Raw genomic sequence first — 15,247 nt, 5'->3', positions numbered from 1 at the left:
GGCGCTGGCCATGCACGTCTGTCTCCTGGCCGCCCTCCGCCCCAGTGACCCAATGTCTGCAGCTACTGGGAGAGGTAGGACTGGGGGGGATGCGGGGGGGGGGGGGTGGTGGTGGTGGTGGGGACCCCCCCCGGCTCCTCGGGACCTGCCGTCACCCCGTGTTCTCTCCTCCGGCAGCTTCACGGCGGCGGTGAAGGAATCTTACACCAAACCCCACGTCGTGGCCTCCAACGAGCCCTGTCCTGGGGCGCTGGGCCCCCCCCTGCCCTGCCTGCAGCAGAGGTGGGAGCCCCCCCGGCCCCCCTCGGGACTGCAGGGGGTCCCCAAGACCATGGGGGGGGCTGTGGTGTCCCACTGTGGGGTGTCCCTATGGCTATGGGGGGGCTGGGATAGGGGTGTCCCAGTGCGGGGTGTCCCCATGGCCATGGGGGGGCTCAAGTGGGGTGTCCCCAAGATTATGGGGGAGCTGGGATGGGGGTGTCCCACTGTGGGGTGTCCCCATGGCCATGGGGTGACTGGACTGTCCCACTGTGGGGTGTCCTCATGGTTATGAGGGGGCTGGGACGGGGGTGTCCCACTGCCGGGTGTCCCCATGGCCATGGGGGGGCTGAAGTGGGGTGTCCCCAAGGCTATGGGGGGGCTGGGGTGGGAGTGTCCCACTGCAGGGTGTCCCCAAAGCCATGGGGGGGTGGGATTGTCCCACTGAGGGGTGTCCCCAAGGCCATGGCGGGGCTGGAGTGGGGGTGTCGCACTGCGGGGTGTCCCCATGGCTATGGGGGGGGGTGGGGGTGTCCCACTGTGGGGTGTCCCCAGGGCTGTGGGGGGGCCGGGGCAGGGTGTCCCCCCCTGACGGCGCTGCTGCAGGATCGTGTACCGCACCGAGTACCGCCAGGCCGTCCGCACCGACTACCGACGGCGCTACCAGTGCTGCCAGGGCTACTACGAGAGCCAGGACGCCTGTGTCCGTGAGTGGGGGGCGGGGGGCGAGCGGGGGGGGTCCGGGGGGTAGATCCTGGCTTACACCCCCCCCCCCCCGCCTCCTCCGGGCCGTGTCCCCGCAGCGCGCTGCACCCGGGAGTGTGTCCACGGGCGGTGTGTGGCCCCCGAGCTGTGTCAGTGTGAGCCGGGCTGGCGCGGCACCGACTGCTCCAGCGGTGAGGGACGGGGTCGGGGTGGGGGGGGACATGGAGGGGGGACACCCTGCGGGGGGGGGGGGGTAAGGGAGGGAAAGGGGGTTTCACTGGAGGGATGGGAACGTTGGGAGGGGGATGGTGGTTAATGGGGATGGGGAGAGGGAATGGGATGGGGGTGGAGATGGGATGGGGAGGGAGGGATGGGATGGATGGGATGGATGGATGGGATGGATGGGATGGGATGGGATGGGATGGATGGATGGGATGGATGGATGGGATGGGATGGATGGGATGGGATGGATGGATGGGATGGATGGATGGATGGGATGGATGGGATGGGATGGATGGATGGATGGGATGGGATGGATGGATGGGAGGATGGGATGGATGGATGGATGGGATGGATGGGATGGGATGGATGGATGGATGGGATGGGATGGATGGATGGGAAGGATGGATGGGATGGATGGGAAGGATGGATGGGATGGGATGGATGGGATGGATGGATGGATGGATGGATGGACGAATGGATGAATGGATGGGATGGGAATGGGCGGATGGATGGATGGGGATAGGACAGGGATGGGTGGATGGTGGATGGGATGGGAATGGGTGGACAGATGGATGGATGGATGATGGGTGGGTGGATGGGATGGAAATGAGCGGATGGACGGGGACAGGACAGGGAGGTACCAGAGCTCTCCCCCCGTGCAGAGTGTGACACGCAGTCGTGGGGGCCGGGCTGCGGGCAGCGCTGCGCCTGCCACCACGGGGCCCCCTGCGACCCCCTGAGCGGGGCCTGTTCCTGCCCCCCCGGCTTCGCCGACGCGCTGTGCCACCAGCCCTGCCCGGCGGGCACCTACGGCCCCGGCTGCCGCCTGCCCTGCCCCTGCCACCACCGGGCCCCCTGCAACGCCTCCACCGGTGCCTGCCTCTGCCCCCCGGGGCTGGCCGGACCCCTGTGAGTAAGGGGCTCCTTGCTCTGCACCCCCCCCAAACCCCAGCACCCCCCCACCCCCGGGGATGGGGTCCCGCTCACCCCGTCCCCCCGCAGCTGCGAGGTGCCCTGCCCCAAGGGGACGCCCTGCGGCAGCCCCTGCCCCTGCCAGAACGGGGGCATCTGCCACCCCCCCAACACCAGCTCCTGCGTCTGCCCCCACGGATGGATGGTAGGTGGGCTGCGACCCCCCCCCCCTTTCTCCCCCAAAACGGGGTCCCCCTGCCTCAGTTTCCCCCGCTGACCCCGGCGCTCCTTCGCAGGGGGAGATCTGCTCCATGCCGTGCCCCCCCGGGCGCTTCGGCCCCGGCTGCCAGGGCGAGTGTCGGTGCCACAACGGGGGCCACTGCGACCCTTGGGGGGGCCAGTGCCAGTGTGCCCCCGGCTTCATCGGAGAGCAGTGAGGGGCAGCAGGGGGGTGGGGGGGACAGGGGAATGGGGGGGCTGGGATATTGGGGGCACAGGGGGATGGGGGGACAGGGAGATGGGGGGCTGGGAGATGGGGGTACAGGGGGATGGGGGACAGGGGGATGGGGTGCAAGGGGATGGGGACAGGGGGAGGTGACACATGGGGACAGGGCTCTTTGGGCCGGGGGCAGATGGGGGTGCACAGGGAGGGGGGACAGGGGTACAACGGATGGTGGGGGGGTACACGGGGATGTGACATGAGGGGACAGGGGGATGGGACATGGGGCTGGGGGCAGACGGGGCTGGGGGCAGAGGGAGATGGGGGTGCACAGGGAGGGGGCACAGGGGTACAGTGCATGGGGGGGGTACACAGGGATGAGGCACATGGGGACGGGGCCACCTCCCCCCCCCTGCTGCCCAGGGCCACCGCGGCTCTCCCAGCCTGGCATGCAATGAGCTGGACGGCCTCAGCTTGGGGCAGGGTGGTGGGTTTCCAGGAGCCGCCTCGGCTCCTGGTGGGGCCGTGACACCCACTTTGCCCCCCCTCCCTCCCCGCAGGTGCCGGGAGAGGTGCCCGGTGGGGCGGTTCGGGCAGGACTGCCGGGAGAGCTGCGACTGTGCCAACGGTGGCCAGTGCTTCCACGTGGACGGGGGCTGCCTGTGCCAGGCCGGCTTCCAGGGCAGCCGCTGCCAGGAGCGCCAGTGCCTGCCCGGGCTCTTCGGCCTCCACTGCCAGAGCCGCTGCCTCTGCCACCCCCAGCACAGCCAGAGGTAGCACCCCCCGCCCCCCCCCCGGCTGCCCCCAGCACCCTCACTTCCCCCCAGCACCCTCGTCTCCCCCCAATATCCTCATCTCCCTTCAAAACCCTCACGTCCCCCCAACATCCTTGTCTCCCCCCAACACCCCCATCTCCCTCCAACATCCTCACATCCCCCCAGCACACTCGCCCCCCCCCAGCATCCTCACATCCCCTCAACATTCTCCCCTCCCCCCCAACTTCCTCACCTCCCCCCAAAACCCTCATCTCCCCCCAAAACCCTCATCTCCCCCCAAAATCCTCACATCCCCCCCACACCCCCATCTCCCCCCAACATTCTCACCTCCCTCCAGCCCCCCCCACCTCCCCCCAACACCCCCACCTCCCCCCCAGCATCCTCATCCCCCCCCCAGCCCACCCTGGCTCCCCCCACCATTCTCACCTCCCCCCAAAACTCTCACCCCCCCCTCCCCGTGCTGGCTGAGTGGCCTGAAAGAGGTGAATCCCCCCCCTACCCAGAGCAGGTGCTTTGTGCCCCCTCCCATTCGCACAGCCCCTTCCCAGCACACCCAGTACCCCATACTGGGAGCACTGGGGTGCTGAGCAGGTACCCCCCAGCTGCCACCCCCTCCTCGGGGAGTGCGTCTGTCACCCCGGCTGGGCTGGGCTCTTCTGCAACGAGAGTTGCCCCCCCGGCTCCTTTGGGGCCGGCTGCCTGCAGCCCTGCCTCTGCCTTCACGGGGGGGTCTGCGACGGGACCACCGGCCGCTGCCGCTGCCCCCCCGGCTACACGGTGCGGGGGAATGGGGGCACGGAGGGGGCGGGGGGGGCTGGTGGTCCTGGGGCAGCACGTGGAGTCGGGGGGGGGGAGTGTCTGGGCATCCCTAGGGGGAGAGAGGGGGGCTGGGGGGAGCATGGGGGGCTGGGTGGTCCTGGGGGGAGCATGGGGGGACTGTGTGGTCCTGGGGGAGGCCCTGGGTGGTCTTGAGGGGAACATGGGGGTCTGGATGGTTCTGGGTGGGGGTCTGAGTGGTTCTGGGGGGAGCATGGGGGGTCTGGGTGGTCCTGGGTGGGGTCTGGGTGGTCTTGAGGGGAGCATGGGGGGGTCTGGGTGGGGGTCTGAGTGGTTCTGCGGGGGCCATGGGGGTGTGGATTGTTCAGGGTGGGGGGGTCTGGATGGTTCTGGCGGGAGTATGGGGGGGTCTGGGGGGGATCTGAGTGGCGGGGGGGATCCCTTGGGGATGGGTTGGGGCTCTTGTTACCTCTGGGGGCAGTTTCAGGGTCTGGGCATCCTTTACGGGGGGCACTGGGGGGGGGCGTGGGTCCATGAGCATCCCTGGAGGGGGGGGGGGGCAGCTTGGGGGTCCCATGGGAGGATGGGGTTTGGGGGGTGTCACTCTCCCTCCAGCACCAGGATGCCAAGAGGAGAGCCAGGGGTGGCTCCCCCGATTCCTGGGTGGGGGGTCCCTGAAGTCTTTGCCCAACCCCCCCGCCCCCCAGGATGAGCACTGCTCCTCCCTGTGCCCCCCCGACACCTTCGGGACGAACTGCTCGGGGCGCTGCTCCTGCCAGCACGCCCTGGGCTGCTCCCCCCTCGACGGCTCCTGCCTCTGCAAGGAAGGTGGGTGCACGCCCAGGGGTGTGTGGGGGGGTGTCTGTGGGGGTGTCCCCATCCCCACACCCACCCCCCTGTCCCCTCGTCCCACAGGCTGGCACGGACCCGACTGCTCGACGCCGTGTCCCGCCGGCACTTGGGGTCCCGGCTGCAACCGGAGCTGTGACTGCGCCCAGGGGGCCCCCTGTGACCCCCAGAGCGGGGCCTGCAGCTGCCCCCCGGGCTGGCAGGGCCCCCGCTGCCTGCACCCCTGCCCGGTGAGTCCTGCCGCTGCTGCCCGCGCTGGGGGTGGGGACCACCCACCACCCCGTACTGACTTTCCTCCCCCCCCCCGACTTCTCCCCGTACCCCAGAACGGGACGTTCGGGGGGGGCTGCGGGCAGCGCTGCGACTGCGCCTACGCCGACGGCTGCGATCCGGTGACGGGAGGGTGCCGCTGCCTGCCCGGCTGGACAGGTGAGAGCAGGGGGGGGACACGCCAGGGAGTGGGGGGACCCCGCTGTACCCTCAGCCTTCATCCCTCCTCCTCCTCCTCCTCGCAGGGCCGCAGTGCAAGCAGAGCTGCCCCTCCGGCTTCTGGGGCCGGGGCTGCCGCTCGTCCTGCTCCTGCCGCAACGGGGCCACTTGCTCCCCCCAGGACGGATCCTGCTCCTGCGCCCCGGGGTTCCGCGGCCCCACGTGCCAGCGCCGTGAGTGTCCCGTCCCCCTCACCCCCCTCCAAAAGAAAAAAAATTAAATAATTCTGGGTTGCTCCCAACCCACTGACGTGCCGGGCTGAGACCGGGCGCACTCACTTAAGTTAATTAAGGCCAAATGCCGGGTGCTGCCCTCGGGCCACAACAACCCCCAGCGGGGCTACAGGGGTGACCTGGGGGGGGGATTGGTAATGAGCCAGCAGTGTGCCCAGGGGGCCAAGAAGGCCAATGGCATCCTGGCTTGTACCAGCACTGGCGTGGCCAGCAGGGACAGGGAAGGGATGTGACCCCTGGGCTCGGCACTGGGGAGGCCGCCCCTCGATGAGTGGGTTCAGTTTTGGGCCCCTCACCCCAAAAAGGCCATTGAATGACTCGAGCGTGTCCAGAGAAGGGCAACGGAGCTGGTGCAGGGTCTGGAGCACAGGTCTGATGGGGAGCGGCTGAGGGAACTGGGGGGGTTTAGTGTGGAGAAGAGGAGGCTGAGGGGAGACCTCCTGGCCCTCTGCAACTCCCTGAAAGGAGGGTGCAGAGAGGGGGGAGGAGTCTCTTGAGCCAAGGACCCAGCGGCAGGCCAAGAGGGAATGGCCTCAAGCTGCGCCAGGGCAGGGTCAGACTGGCTCTTAGGAAGGATTTCTTTGCAGAAGGGGTTGTTGGGCGTTGGAATGGGCTGCCCAGGGCAGGGGGGGAGTCCCCATCCCTGGAGGGGTTGAAGAGTCGGGTTGAGCCAGCGCTGAGGGATCTGGTGGAGTTGGGAACGGTCAGGGGGAGGTTCATGGTGGGGCTGGAGGAGCTTCAAGGGCTTTTCCAACCCAGATGATTCCTTGACTCTGGGACTCTCTCTCACCTCAGCCTGCCCGCCTGGGCGTTACGGCAAACGCTGCTCCCTGAGCTGCTCCTGCGCCAACGGCTCCTCCTGCCACCCCGCCAACGGCTCCTGCCTCTGCGCCCCGGGCTGGCACGGCCCCCGCTGCTCCCAGCGTGAGTGGGGGGCTGTGGGGGGGCTGTGGGGGGACTGTGGGGAGCGGCGCTGACCCCATTCCCCCCCCTCCCCGACTTCTTAACACCTCCAGCCTGTGCCCCCGGCTCCTGGGGGGACGCCTGCGCCCAGCCCTGCCTGTGCCACCACGGGGGGACGTGTCACCCCGCCGAGGGGACCTGCCGCTGCCCCCCCGGCTGGACGGGGACGTTCTGCGGGGAAGGTAGAGACTGGCATGGACTTCCCCCCCCCCCACCTCATCTCCCACCTCCCCACCGTGGGTCTGAGCCCCCCAGCTCCAGCCTGGGGGGCCTTGGGGGGGGCAAACTGGGTTACCCCAGTTCCAGCCTGGGCAGTATGGCGCTCTCTGGGCCCAGTATGGATCTCTCTGGGCCCAGTATGGATCTCTCTGGTCCCAGTATGGATCTATCTGGTCCCAGTACGTTGCTATATGGGACCGGTATGGAGGTATTTGGGCCCAGTATGGAGATATATGCTCCTGGGCACTATGGGGCTGTATGGTCCCAGTATGGAGCCACGTTGTTCCAGTATGGAGCTATATGGTCCCAGTATGGGGCCGTAGGGTCCTGGGCAGGGTGGCTCCAGCTCCCCCACCCCCTGTGCCCCCAGCCTGCCCCCCCGGGACCTTCGGGCTCCAGTGTGACCAGCTCTGCCACTGCCCCCACAACGCCACTTGCCACCCAGCCAGCGGGACGTGCCCCTGTGCCCCGGGCAGGATCGGGCCCCGCTGCGAGGCCGGTGAGTGGGCGCAGAGCTGGGGGGGGGCCCTGGGGGGGTCCCTGCCCCACCCTAAGGACTGTCCCCCTCACCCTCCCACCCCCCAGGGACCCCTGACCAGCCCTACACCATCGTGCCGGCCCCCCCGGCGACCTACAGCCCGCTGGGCGTGGTGCTCGGCCTGGTGGCCCTGGTGGCCTTGCTGGTGGCCGCGGTGGCCTTGGCCGTGTGTTACCGCCACCGACAGAAGGGGAAGCAGAGCCGGCACCTGGCCGTGGCCTACACGGCGGGACAGACGGACACCTCCGACTACGTGGTGCCGGGTGAGCCCCGCGGCGGGGGACGCGGACACCTCCTCGGTGGCCCAGCGGCACCGGGCTGACGCCTGTCCCCACAGACGTGCCACTGGGCCACCACCCACACTACTACTCCAACCCCAGCTACCACACGCTGTCCCAGTGCACCCCGCCGGCCCCCGGCGCCCGGGACAGGGCCGGCTCCCGCACGGTACGGCGCGGCGCGGTGTTGCGGGGTGCGCTGGGGTGTTGCACGGTGCATCAGGGTGTTGCACGCTGTACCACGGTGTTGCGTGGCGTTGCGTGGTGTTACGTGGTGTTGTGTGGTGCGTCACAGTGTGACGCGGCGTTGCACGGTGCGTGCTGTACCACAGTGTTGTGTGGTGTATCACAGGGTTACATGGTGTTACGTGGTGTTGCGTGCTGTACCACAGTGTTACGTGGTGTTGCGAGGTTGTTGCGTGGCGTTACGTGGTGTTGTGTGGTGTTGTGTGCTGTACCACAGTGCTATGTGGTGTCGTGTGTTGTACCACAATGTTACGTGGCGTTACATGGTGTTACGCGGTGTTACGTGGTGTCATGGTGTTGTACCACAATGTTACGCGGTGTTACGCGGTGTTGTGTGCTGTACCACAATGTTATACGGTGTTACATGGTGTCCTGTGCTGTACCACAATGGTACATGGTGTTACGCAGTGTCGCGTGCTGTACCACAATGTTACGTGGTGTTACGTGGTGTTACGGCGGTGTTGCGCGGTGTTACGGCGGTGTTGCACGGTGTTGTGTGCTGTACCACAGTGTTACGCAGTGTTGCACGGTGTTGTGTGCTGTACCACAATGTTATACGGTGTTACGTGGTGTTATGGCGGTAGTGTTGCGCGGTGTTGTGTGCTGTACCACAACGTTACGTGGTGTTATGCGGTGTTGCGCAGTGTTGCACGGTGTTGCGTGCTCTACCACAGTGTTATGCGATGTTGTGCGGTGTTGCGTGGTGTTGCATGCTGTATCAGTGTTGCGCGGTGTTTGCGCGCTGTTGTGTGCTGTACCACGGTGTTGCACGGCGTTGCGCGGTGTTGTGCTGTACCTCGTAGCCAGCCCGTCCCATCTGGGCTCCAGGTGCCCGGTGCCCAGCTCTACCCCGGCGTGGAGAGACCCCCCGGCCCCGACGGCACCGCCACGCTGCCCCCGGACTGGAAGCACCTCGGGACACCGGCCCTGGGCCCCAGGGGTAAGAGGGAGGGCCAAGGGGTGGGGGGGCAGCTCCCGGGGAGCTGGTGGGGACTGTGGCCAGAGGGGGGGTGCACCCCTGGGTCCCCTCCCTGCTCAGGATCCACCGGGAAGGTGCTGGGGTGGGGGAGCATCTTCGTGCTGGGGGAGATGGGTGGTGGAGCAGTGGGGGGACCCCAAACGTGCCCCCTTACAGGGGGGCAGTTGGACCGGAGCTACAGCTACAGCCACAGCCTGGGGAAGTACAACGGGAAAGGTACGGGGAGTGGGAGGGGACCGGGATCGGAAGGGATGGGATGGGACTGGGTTGGGATGGGATGGGATTGGGATTGGGTTGGGATGGGATTGGGTTGGGTTGGGATTGGGTTGGGATGGGTTGGAATGGATAGGATGAAATGGGATGGATGGGATTGGGTTGTGCTGGGATTGGGTTGGGATGGGTTGGGCTGGGATTGGGTTGGGTTGGAATTGGGTTGGGTTGGGGTTGGGATGGGTTGGGTTGGGATGGGGTTGGGTTGGGGTTGGGATGGGTTGGGTTGGGATGGGATTGGATGGGTTGGGTTGGGATGGGATGGGATTGGGTTGGGTTGGGATGGGTTGGGATGGGATTGGTTGGGTTGGGGTTGGGATGGGGTTGGGTTGGGATGGATTGGGATGGGTTGGGATGGGTTGGGATGGATGGGATTGGGTTCAGTTGGGATTGGGTTGGGTTGGATTGGGTTGGGATGGGATAGGATGAAATGGGATGGGATGGGATGGGATTGGGTTAGGATGGGGTGAAATGGGATGGGAAGGGAAAAGGACAGGATGAATTGGATGGGGAGGGGAAGGGACAAGGAATGCTGAGAAGAGGAGGGGTGGGATGGGATGGGAATTGGGTGGGGAAGGGATGGGGATGAGGAGGGGACAGGGCTGGGGTGGGGGAAGGGGTGGGTCTCGCCTGGGTCCCTGCCGTGGGGAGCCCCCCAACTCCTCCTCCCCAGAGCACCCCCCGGAAGGGCTGGGGGCCAGCGCCAGCTCCCTGGCCAGCGAGAACCCCTACGCCACCATCAAGGAGCTGCCCCCCGCCCCCCCCAAGGCCCCCGAGGGCAGCTACATGGAGATGAAATCCCCGGTGCGGAGGGAAATGTCCTACGCGGAGATCGGGCTCCTGGAGGAGCCACCCCAGGAGGGTATGGAGGGGAGGGGGGGGTCCCTGACCCCCGTGAGCCCGGCTGGAGGGGGGGGCAGCCCCAGTGACAGGGGTGGCATGGAGGGGACACAGCCTCGGTGATGGGGGTGACATGGGGGGGGGGCACAAAACCGGTGACAGGGGCTGCATAGAGGGGACCCAGTGGCACGGCCCTGGGGGGGGCCACGGGCTTGGTGACAGGGGTGGCACGGCCCTGGGGAGGGACACACAGCTCCGGTGACAGGGGTGGCATGGAGGGGACAGGACCTTAGTGATGGGGGTGGCATGGGGGGAGGACACAAAACCGGTGACAGGGGCTGCATAGAGGGGACCTGGCCTCTGTAACAGGGGTGGCACAGCCGTGGGGGCCATGGGCTCGGTGACAGGGGTGACACGGCCCTGGGGGGGCCACAGTCTCAGTGGTGGGGGCTGCATGGCCCTGGGAGGGGGGGGGGGAACAGCCTCGGTGACAGGGGTGGCATAGAGGGGACACGACCTCGGTGACAGGGGTGCACGGCCCTGGGGGGGGGGGGGGGGGCCACACACGGCCCCTTGCAGCCTCCTCTTGTCCCCTGCAGAGAGTCACCCCGGGGGGGCCGAAGGCGTCACCCCTGCAGCCCCCCCCAGCCATTACGACTCCCCCAAGAACAGCCACATCCCCAGCCACTACGACCTGCCGCCCGCCCGCCACTACCCGCCGTCCCCCCCCCTGCGCAGGAAGGACCGTTGAGGGACTCCGGGACACCCCCCTACCCCCCCCCACGGGAGGGCCCTGGGGGGGCCCGGGACTGTCCCCGAGCCCGGGGGGGGGGTGGGGGGGGGTGGCACAAGGGGTGAATAAAGGGGTTATCGGTGCGGAGTGAGCTGGGGCCTGCCTGTGCCCGTGTCAGCGGTGGGAGGGGGCGGGGGGGGGGGCCGGGGGGTGTCAGGGGTGGGACCAGTGATGGGTGCGGTGGTGGGCCCAGTAAAGGCCCAGTAATGGGATAAGAAACAGACCAGTAAAGGCCCAGTGATGGTCCCAGTAAAGACCCGTGATGGTCCAGTGGTGGCCCCAGTAAGAGCCCAGTGATGGTCCCAGTAAAGACCCGCTGATGGTCCAGTGATGGCCCCAGTAAGGGCTCAGCGATGGCCCCAGTAAAGACCCGCTGATGGTCCAGTGATGGCCCCAGTAAGGGCTCAGCGATGGCCCCAGTAAAGACCCGCTCATGGTCCAATGGTGGCCCCAGTAAGGCCCCAGTGATGGCCTCAGGGAGGGCCCAGCGTTGGGCCAACGAGGGCTCAGTTATGCCCAGTTACAGCCCAGTGCTCCCAGTGCCGCTGCCAGCGCACGGCCTCTCCAGCCTGGGCTGGCCGGGGTGGTGGCCCCGCCCCTTTCCGCACAGGCCACGCCCCCTCAACACGGCCTTGCTTCCTCGCTGATAACCACGCCCCTTCCCGGATAGCCCCGCCCCTTCCGCGCTGCCCCCGCCCCTTCCCACACGGCCCGCCTCCTCGCTCCAGCCCCGCCCCTTCCGCGCCGGCCCCGCCCCGCGCATGCGCACAGCGCCCGGCGGCGCCGCCGGTTGGTGCCGGGCAGCGGCCGAGCACCGAGGTTACCGCCGGCCCTGGGGCCCCTCCCGCGCCCCCACAGTCCCCCCCCCCACGCCTGGGGTCCATCCAGGGAGACGCCTCAGAGGGACCCTCCGGCTGCGGGACCCCTCCCCGCGCCCCCAGAGACCCCCACAGGGGACCCCCCGTCCCCTCTCAGTACCCCTATGGGGCCCCTTCCGGCCCGGCGACCGCCCCCCCCCCCTCAATAGGACCCTCAGGCCTGGGAACCCCCAGGGACGCCCCCCCCAATCCCCTGCAACGCCATAGGGACCCCCACACCCCCCCTCCCCCAGCCCTGGAACTGCCCCCCAGGGTGACACCCATAGGGTTGACCATCACCCCTGGGAGACCTCCACGGGCCCCGCCATAGGCCCCCCTGCCACTGGGACACCCCCTTTCCCCTTCCACGGACCCCCCATAGCGACCTCACAGCCAAGAGCCCCCCCCATAAGGGCCCCTTTTCCCTGGGACCCCCCCATACCCACACAGGGATCCCATAGGGCCCCCAGCCCTGGGACCCCCCCCATGTCACCCCCTGGCCCAGGGATGTGGGGGGGGGGGGGCGGGTGCTGGGCAGGGCCAACCCTGGCGTGGTGGGTGCTGGGGGGGTGCTGAGCCCCCCCCCCCGGTGCCCCCAGCTGCGGGCCATGAGGCGGCGGGGGGAGCGGGTGCCCAGGGAGAAGGTGGCGGAGGAGGAGGTGAAGAGCGCGGGGAGGAAGGCTGAGCAGGGTGCAGGTGAGCCCCTGGGGGCTGAGCAGGGGCAGGGGGGTGTGTGGGGGGGTCCCCCTCATGCGTGTGTGTCCCCCCCCACTCCTGCCTGCCCTGCCCACAGAGCAGTACCAGTGCAGCGGCCTCTTGGAGCAGGATTTTCCCGAGCTCTGCGCCCGGGCTGGCATCGCCGGCGTCCCCAGAGTCACCCTGCGGCCGTCCCCGAGCTTCCCTGCGGAGGTGAGCGGGGCCGGGGGGGACACATCGGGGTGCAGGGGTCGCGGGGGGGGGAAGAGCCGTGTGTTTGTGGGGTCCCACCCTCGTCCCTGTCCCGCAGAGGAGCCCCCCGAGCTGCCGCTGGCGGAGGTCCTGGCCCGCATCGAGCGCAAATACGGCCCCTTCCAGCCCCGCGTCCAGGTCGAGAGGGAGCACGAGGATCCCCGCAGCGTCCGGCGCCGTCTTCCTGCGAGGTGGGGACCCCCAGGGCCCCCCCCCCCAGGCACCCAGGGACGAGGAGCCCCTGGAAATCAGTCTGTGGGACCCCCCCCTTGTCACGCCAGCGCCGGCGGGGGCTCCTTCACCCCCCCATATCCCATCCCACGGCCTTGACCTCCCCGTCTCCGCAGGCTGGAAGATGGAGGAGGCCATGCTGGGGGTCCTGAGCCAGTGCCTGCCCGCCCTGGCCGGCCTGCAGGCAGTGCAGTGAGTGCAGGCAGGGAAGGGGGTGCGGGCAGCCCCCCCCCACCTCCCCAGCACCAGGGGCTGAGCCGCTTTCTCCTCCCACAGCCTCTGGAAGGTCGGGCTGACAGAGCAGCTGCTCCCGGCGCTGGCGGCACTGCCGGGACGCTGCCCCCGCCTGCGGTACGCAGGGTTGAGGGGTGCTCCCTCGTTACCGCTAATTAAGGAACTGGGGTGCCGCGGAGGATCGTTAATTCCAGCTGGGGGGGGTGGGTTTTTATTCCTCCGCAGGACGCTCAGCCTGGAGGGGAACCCTTTGCCCGAACCCGCCTTCCACACGCTGCTGGGGAGCGACAGCACGTGAGTGGGAGCCGGATCGAGCCCCCCCAACCTGCTGCCAGCCCCCCACCCGCCGGTGCAGGCAGCGACCCCCCTGCCCCCCCCGCAGGCTGGCCCACCTCTCCCTGCGCAACAACAGCATCGGGGACGCGGCCGCCCAGCGGATCGGGCAGAGCCTCTCCTGCAACCGCAGCCTCGTCTCGCTCAGCCTCAGCTTCAACCGCATCTCGGACCTGGGGGCTGCTGACATCGCCCAGGTGGGCAGTGGAGGGCCCGGGGGGGGCAGGTGGGTGCTCAGCACCCAGCACCCATCTCCTCCCTCCCTCGCTCCTCCAGGGCTTGCGCCTGAACCGCTCCCTGCTCTCCCTGTCCCTGGCCACCAACGACATTGGCGACGTGGGGGCCACCAGACTTGCTGAGGTGGGTGCCCCCCGCCCCGCTTCTGCACCCCAAAATCCTCCTCGAGAGCGGGGTGCATGGCTCGGGCCGGATCCTGCCCCCATCCCAGCGCCGCTGCCCGCCAGGTCCTGGGCCCCTTCGCGCTGACACACGCCGAAGTGGTGGAGCGGAGGCGGCTGCTCTGGGCGGAGGCGCTGGGACGAGCCCGCACGGTGAGACCCCCCCTCAAACCCCTGTTTTATGGGGGGGCACATTCCCTCCCCATCTCCGGGAAAGGCGGGAGGCTCCTGGGGGGTACTGCCAGCACCCTGAACCCCCCCCCGCCCCCCCATCTCCCCCAGACCTCAAACGAGACTGAAGGTCAGAGCGAGCGTTTTTCCAGCCTCCACGGCAGCGCGGCCGCTCCCGACACGCTGCCCCCGGCCAAGTACGGCAAAAAGAAGAAGGTGAGGAAGCGGGTGGGCGCTGCGGGGAGCGGGGAGGGCAGGGGGGGGCCCCGCAGGCAGGGGGGAGCCCCGCAGGCAGCTGCCAGATACCCGCAGGCTCCCCCAGCCCTAAGCGTGCCTCAGTTTCCCCCCCTTCCAGCTCCGCGGCGCAGGGAGGGGGGAGGCAGGGGGTCCCCAAGCCGCTGCCCCGTCCCTTGCAGGAGCCGCTGCGGAAGGAGGAGGCCAGACAGGCCAAGAAACGTGAGTGAGGGGCTGGGGGGGGGACAGGGGACCCCGGGGGGGGCTGCGCCCAGCTCAGCTCCCTCCCTGCTCTCCCCACTCCCGGCAGCGCCGGAGCCGAGAGGCGCCCGTGGCAAAGCTGCGAAACCCAGCGGCCAGGAGAAGCTGAGCCCGGAGATGGGGGATGCCAGGGGGTCGGGGTGGGGAGGGGGGGCCCAATTTGGGGGTCCCACACCCCCTCAGGGGCCCCCCCGTGTCCAGCTGCTGCTGGAGGAGGCCACGCAGCACGCGGACAGCATTATCCTGCCGGGAAACCGCGCGCTCCTCAACCTCAACCTGAGCCGTGAGTGAAGTGTTGGGGTGGGGGGGGGGGGGTGTGGGTGAGCGAGGGGGGGGTCCCTGACCCCCCAAAACCTCTCCCCGCGCAGACAATCACGTCACGGAGCGGGGTCTGGGCGCGCTCCTGGCAGCGCTGGAGAGGCAGCGGCGGGAGGCAGCGAGGCCGGGGAAGCGGGGGCTGCTGTGCCTCTCGCTGGAGGTGAGCTGGGGGGGCGTTGCGGGGTTGGGGGGGGGGCCAGCAGCGCCTGACACCCCACTTTCCCCGCAGGGAAACCGCATCCCCCCCACCAGCCCGGCTTTCACGCGGCTCCAGGAGCTGCTGCTGCCGCTCGACTCGCTCCGGGATGAGGAGGAGGAGGAGGATGGGGGGGCTTAGCGCCCCCCCCCCAGGAGCCGCGCAGGCGCCTGCGGGTGAAGGAGAGCTGGCTTCTTGCCTTTTTAAAAATCCCAAAATTAAAAAAAAAAATCACGATGTTGACCATGGAAAGGAAGAAAATAAACCAGATTATACAGCA

At 68.6% G+C, this 15,247-nt stretch overlaps 2 protein-coding genes across 2 annotated transcripts in view; both read left to right on the top strand.

Moving 5' to 3' along the window:
- The window catches only part of PEAR1 (platelet endothelial aggregation receptor 1), a 15,601-nt gene extending 4,724 nt beyond the window's left edge, over positions 1 to 10,877 (top strand). Inside the window, 23 exon segments of the mRNA XM_074809508.1 lie at positions 3 to 44; positions 47 to 74; positions 178 to 282; positions 865 to 965; positions 1,062 to 1,154; positions 1,848 to 2,094; positions 2,188 to 2,302; positions 2,394 to 2,530; positions 3,097 to 3,309; positions 3,915 to 4,089; positions 4,797 to 4,917; positions 5,005 to 5,168; positions 5,265 to 5,367; positions 5,454 to 5,600; positions 6,456 to 6,584; positions 6,677 to 6,805; positions 7,213 to 7,341; positions 7,428 to 7,643; positions 7,718 to 7,827; positions 8,733 to 8,844; positions 9,040 to 9,099; positions 9,827 to 10,015; positions 10,593 to 10,877. Coding sequence (XP_074665609.1) covers positions 3 to 44; positions 47 to 74; positions 178 to 282; positions 865 to 965; positions 1,062 to 1,154; positions 1,848 to 2,094; positions 2,188 to 2,302; positions 2,394 to 2,530; positions 3,097 to 3,309; positions 3,915 to 4,089; positions 4,797 to 4,917; positions 5,005 to 5,168; positions 5,265 to 5,367; positions 5,454 to 5,600; positions 6,456 to 6,584; positions 6,677 to 6,805; positions 7,213 to 7,341; positions 7,428 to 7,643; positions 7,718 to 7,827; positions 8,733 to 8,844; positions 9,040 to 9,099; positions 9,827 to 10,015; positions 10,593 to 10,744 — 3,017 coding nt within the window. The 3' untranslated portion in view covers positions 10,745 to 10,877.
- Positions 10,878 to 11,540: 663 nt separating this feature from the next.
- On the top strand, positions 11,541 to 15,247 carry LRRC71 (leucine rich repeat containing 71). The gene is given in 16 exon segments (XM_074809351.1): positions 11,541 to 12,339; positions 12,437 to 12,553; positions 12,650 to 12,765; positions 12,767 to 12,782; positions 12,939 to 13,014; positions 13,099 to 13,173; positions 13,282 to 13,350; positions 13,439 to 13,586; positions 13,666 to 13,749; positions 13,854 to 13,940; positions 14,070 to 14,174; positions 14,375 to 14,414; positions 14,503 to 14,570; positions 14,655 to 14,736; positions 14,822 to 14,931; positions 15,001 to 15,247. Coding segments are annotated over 16 exon segments (1,389 nt in total). The 5' UTR covers positions 11,541 to 12,251; the 3' UTR covers positions 15,109 to 15,247.

This window comes from Strix aluco, chromosome 30 (genome assembly GCF_031877795.1).
Source record: "Strix aluco isolate bStrAlu1 chromosome 30, bStrAlu1.hap1, whole genome shotgun sequence".
Taxonomy (NCBI): Eukaryota; Metazoa; Chordata; class Aves; order Strigiformes; family Strigidae; genus Strix; species Strix aluco.
Note: the sequence above shows the minus strand (reverse complement) of the source record. Positions and strands in the feature narration are given on the sequence as shown.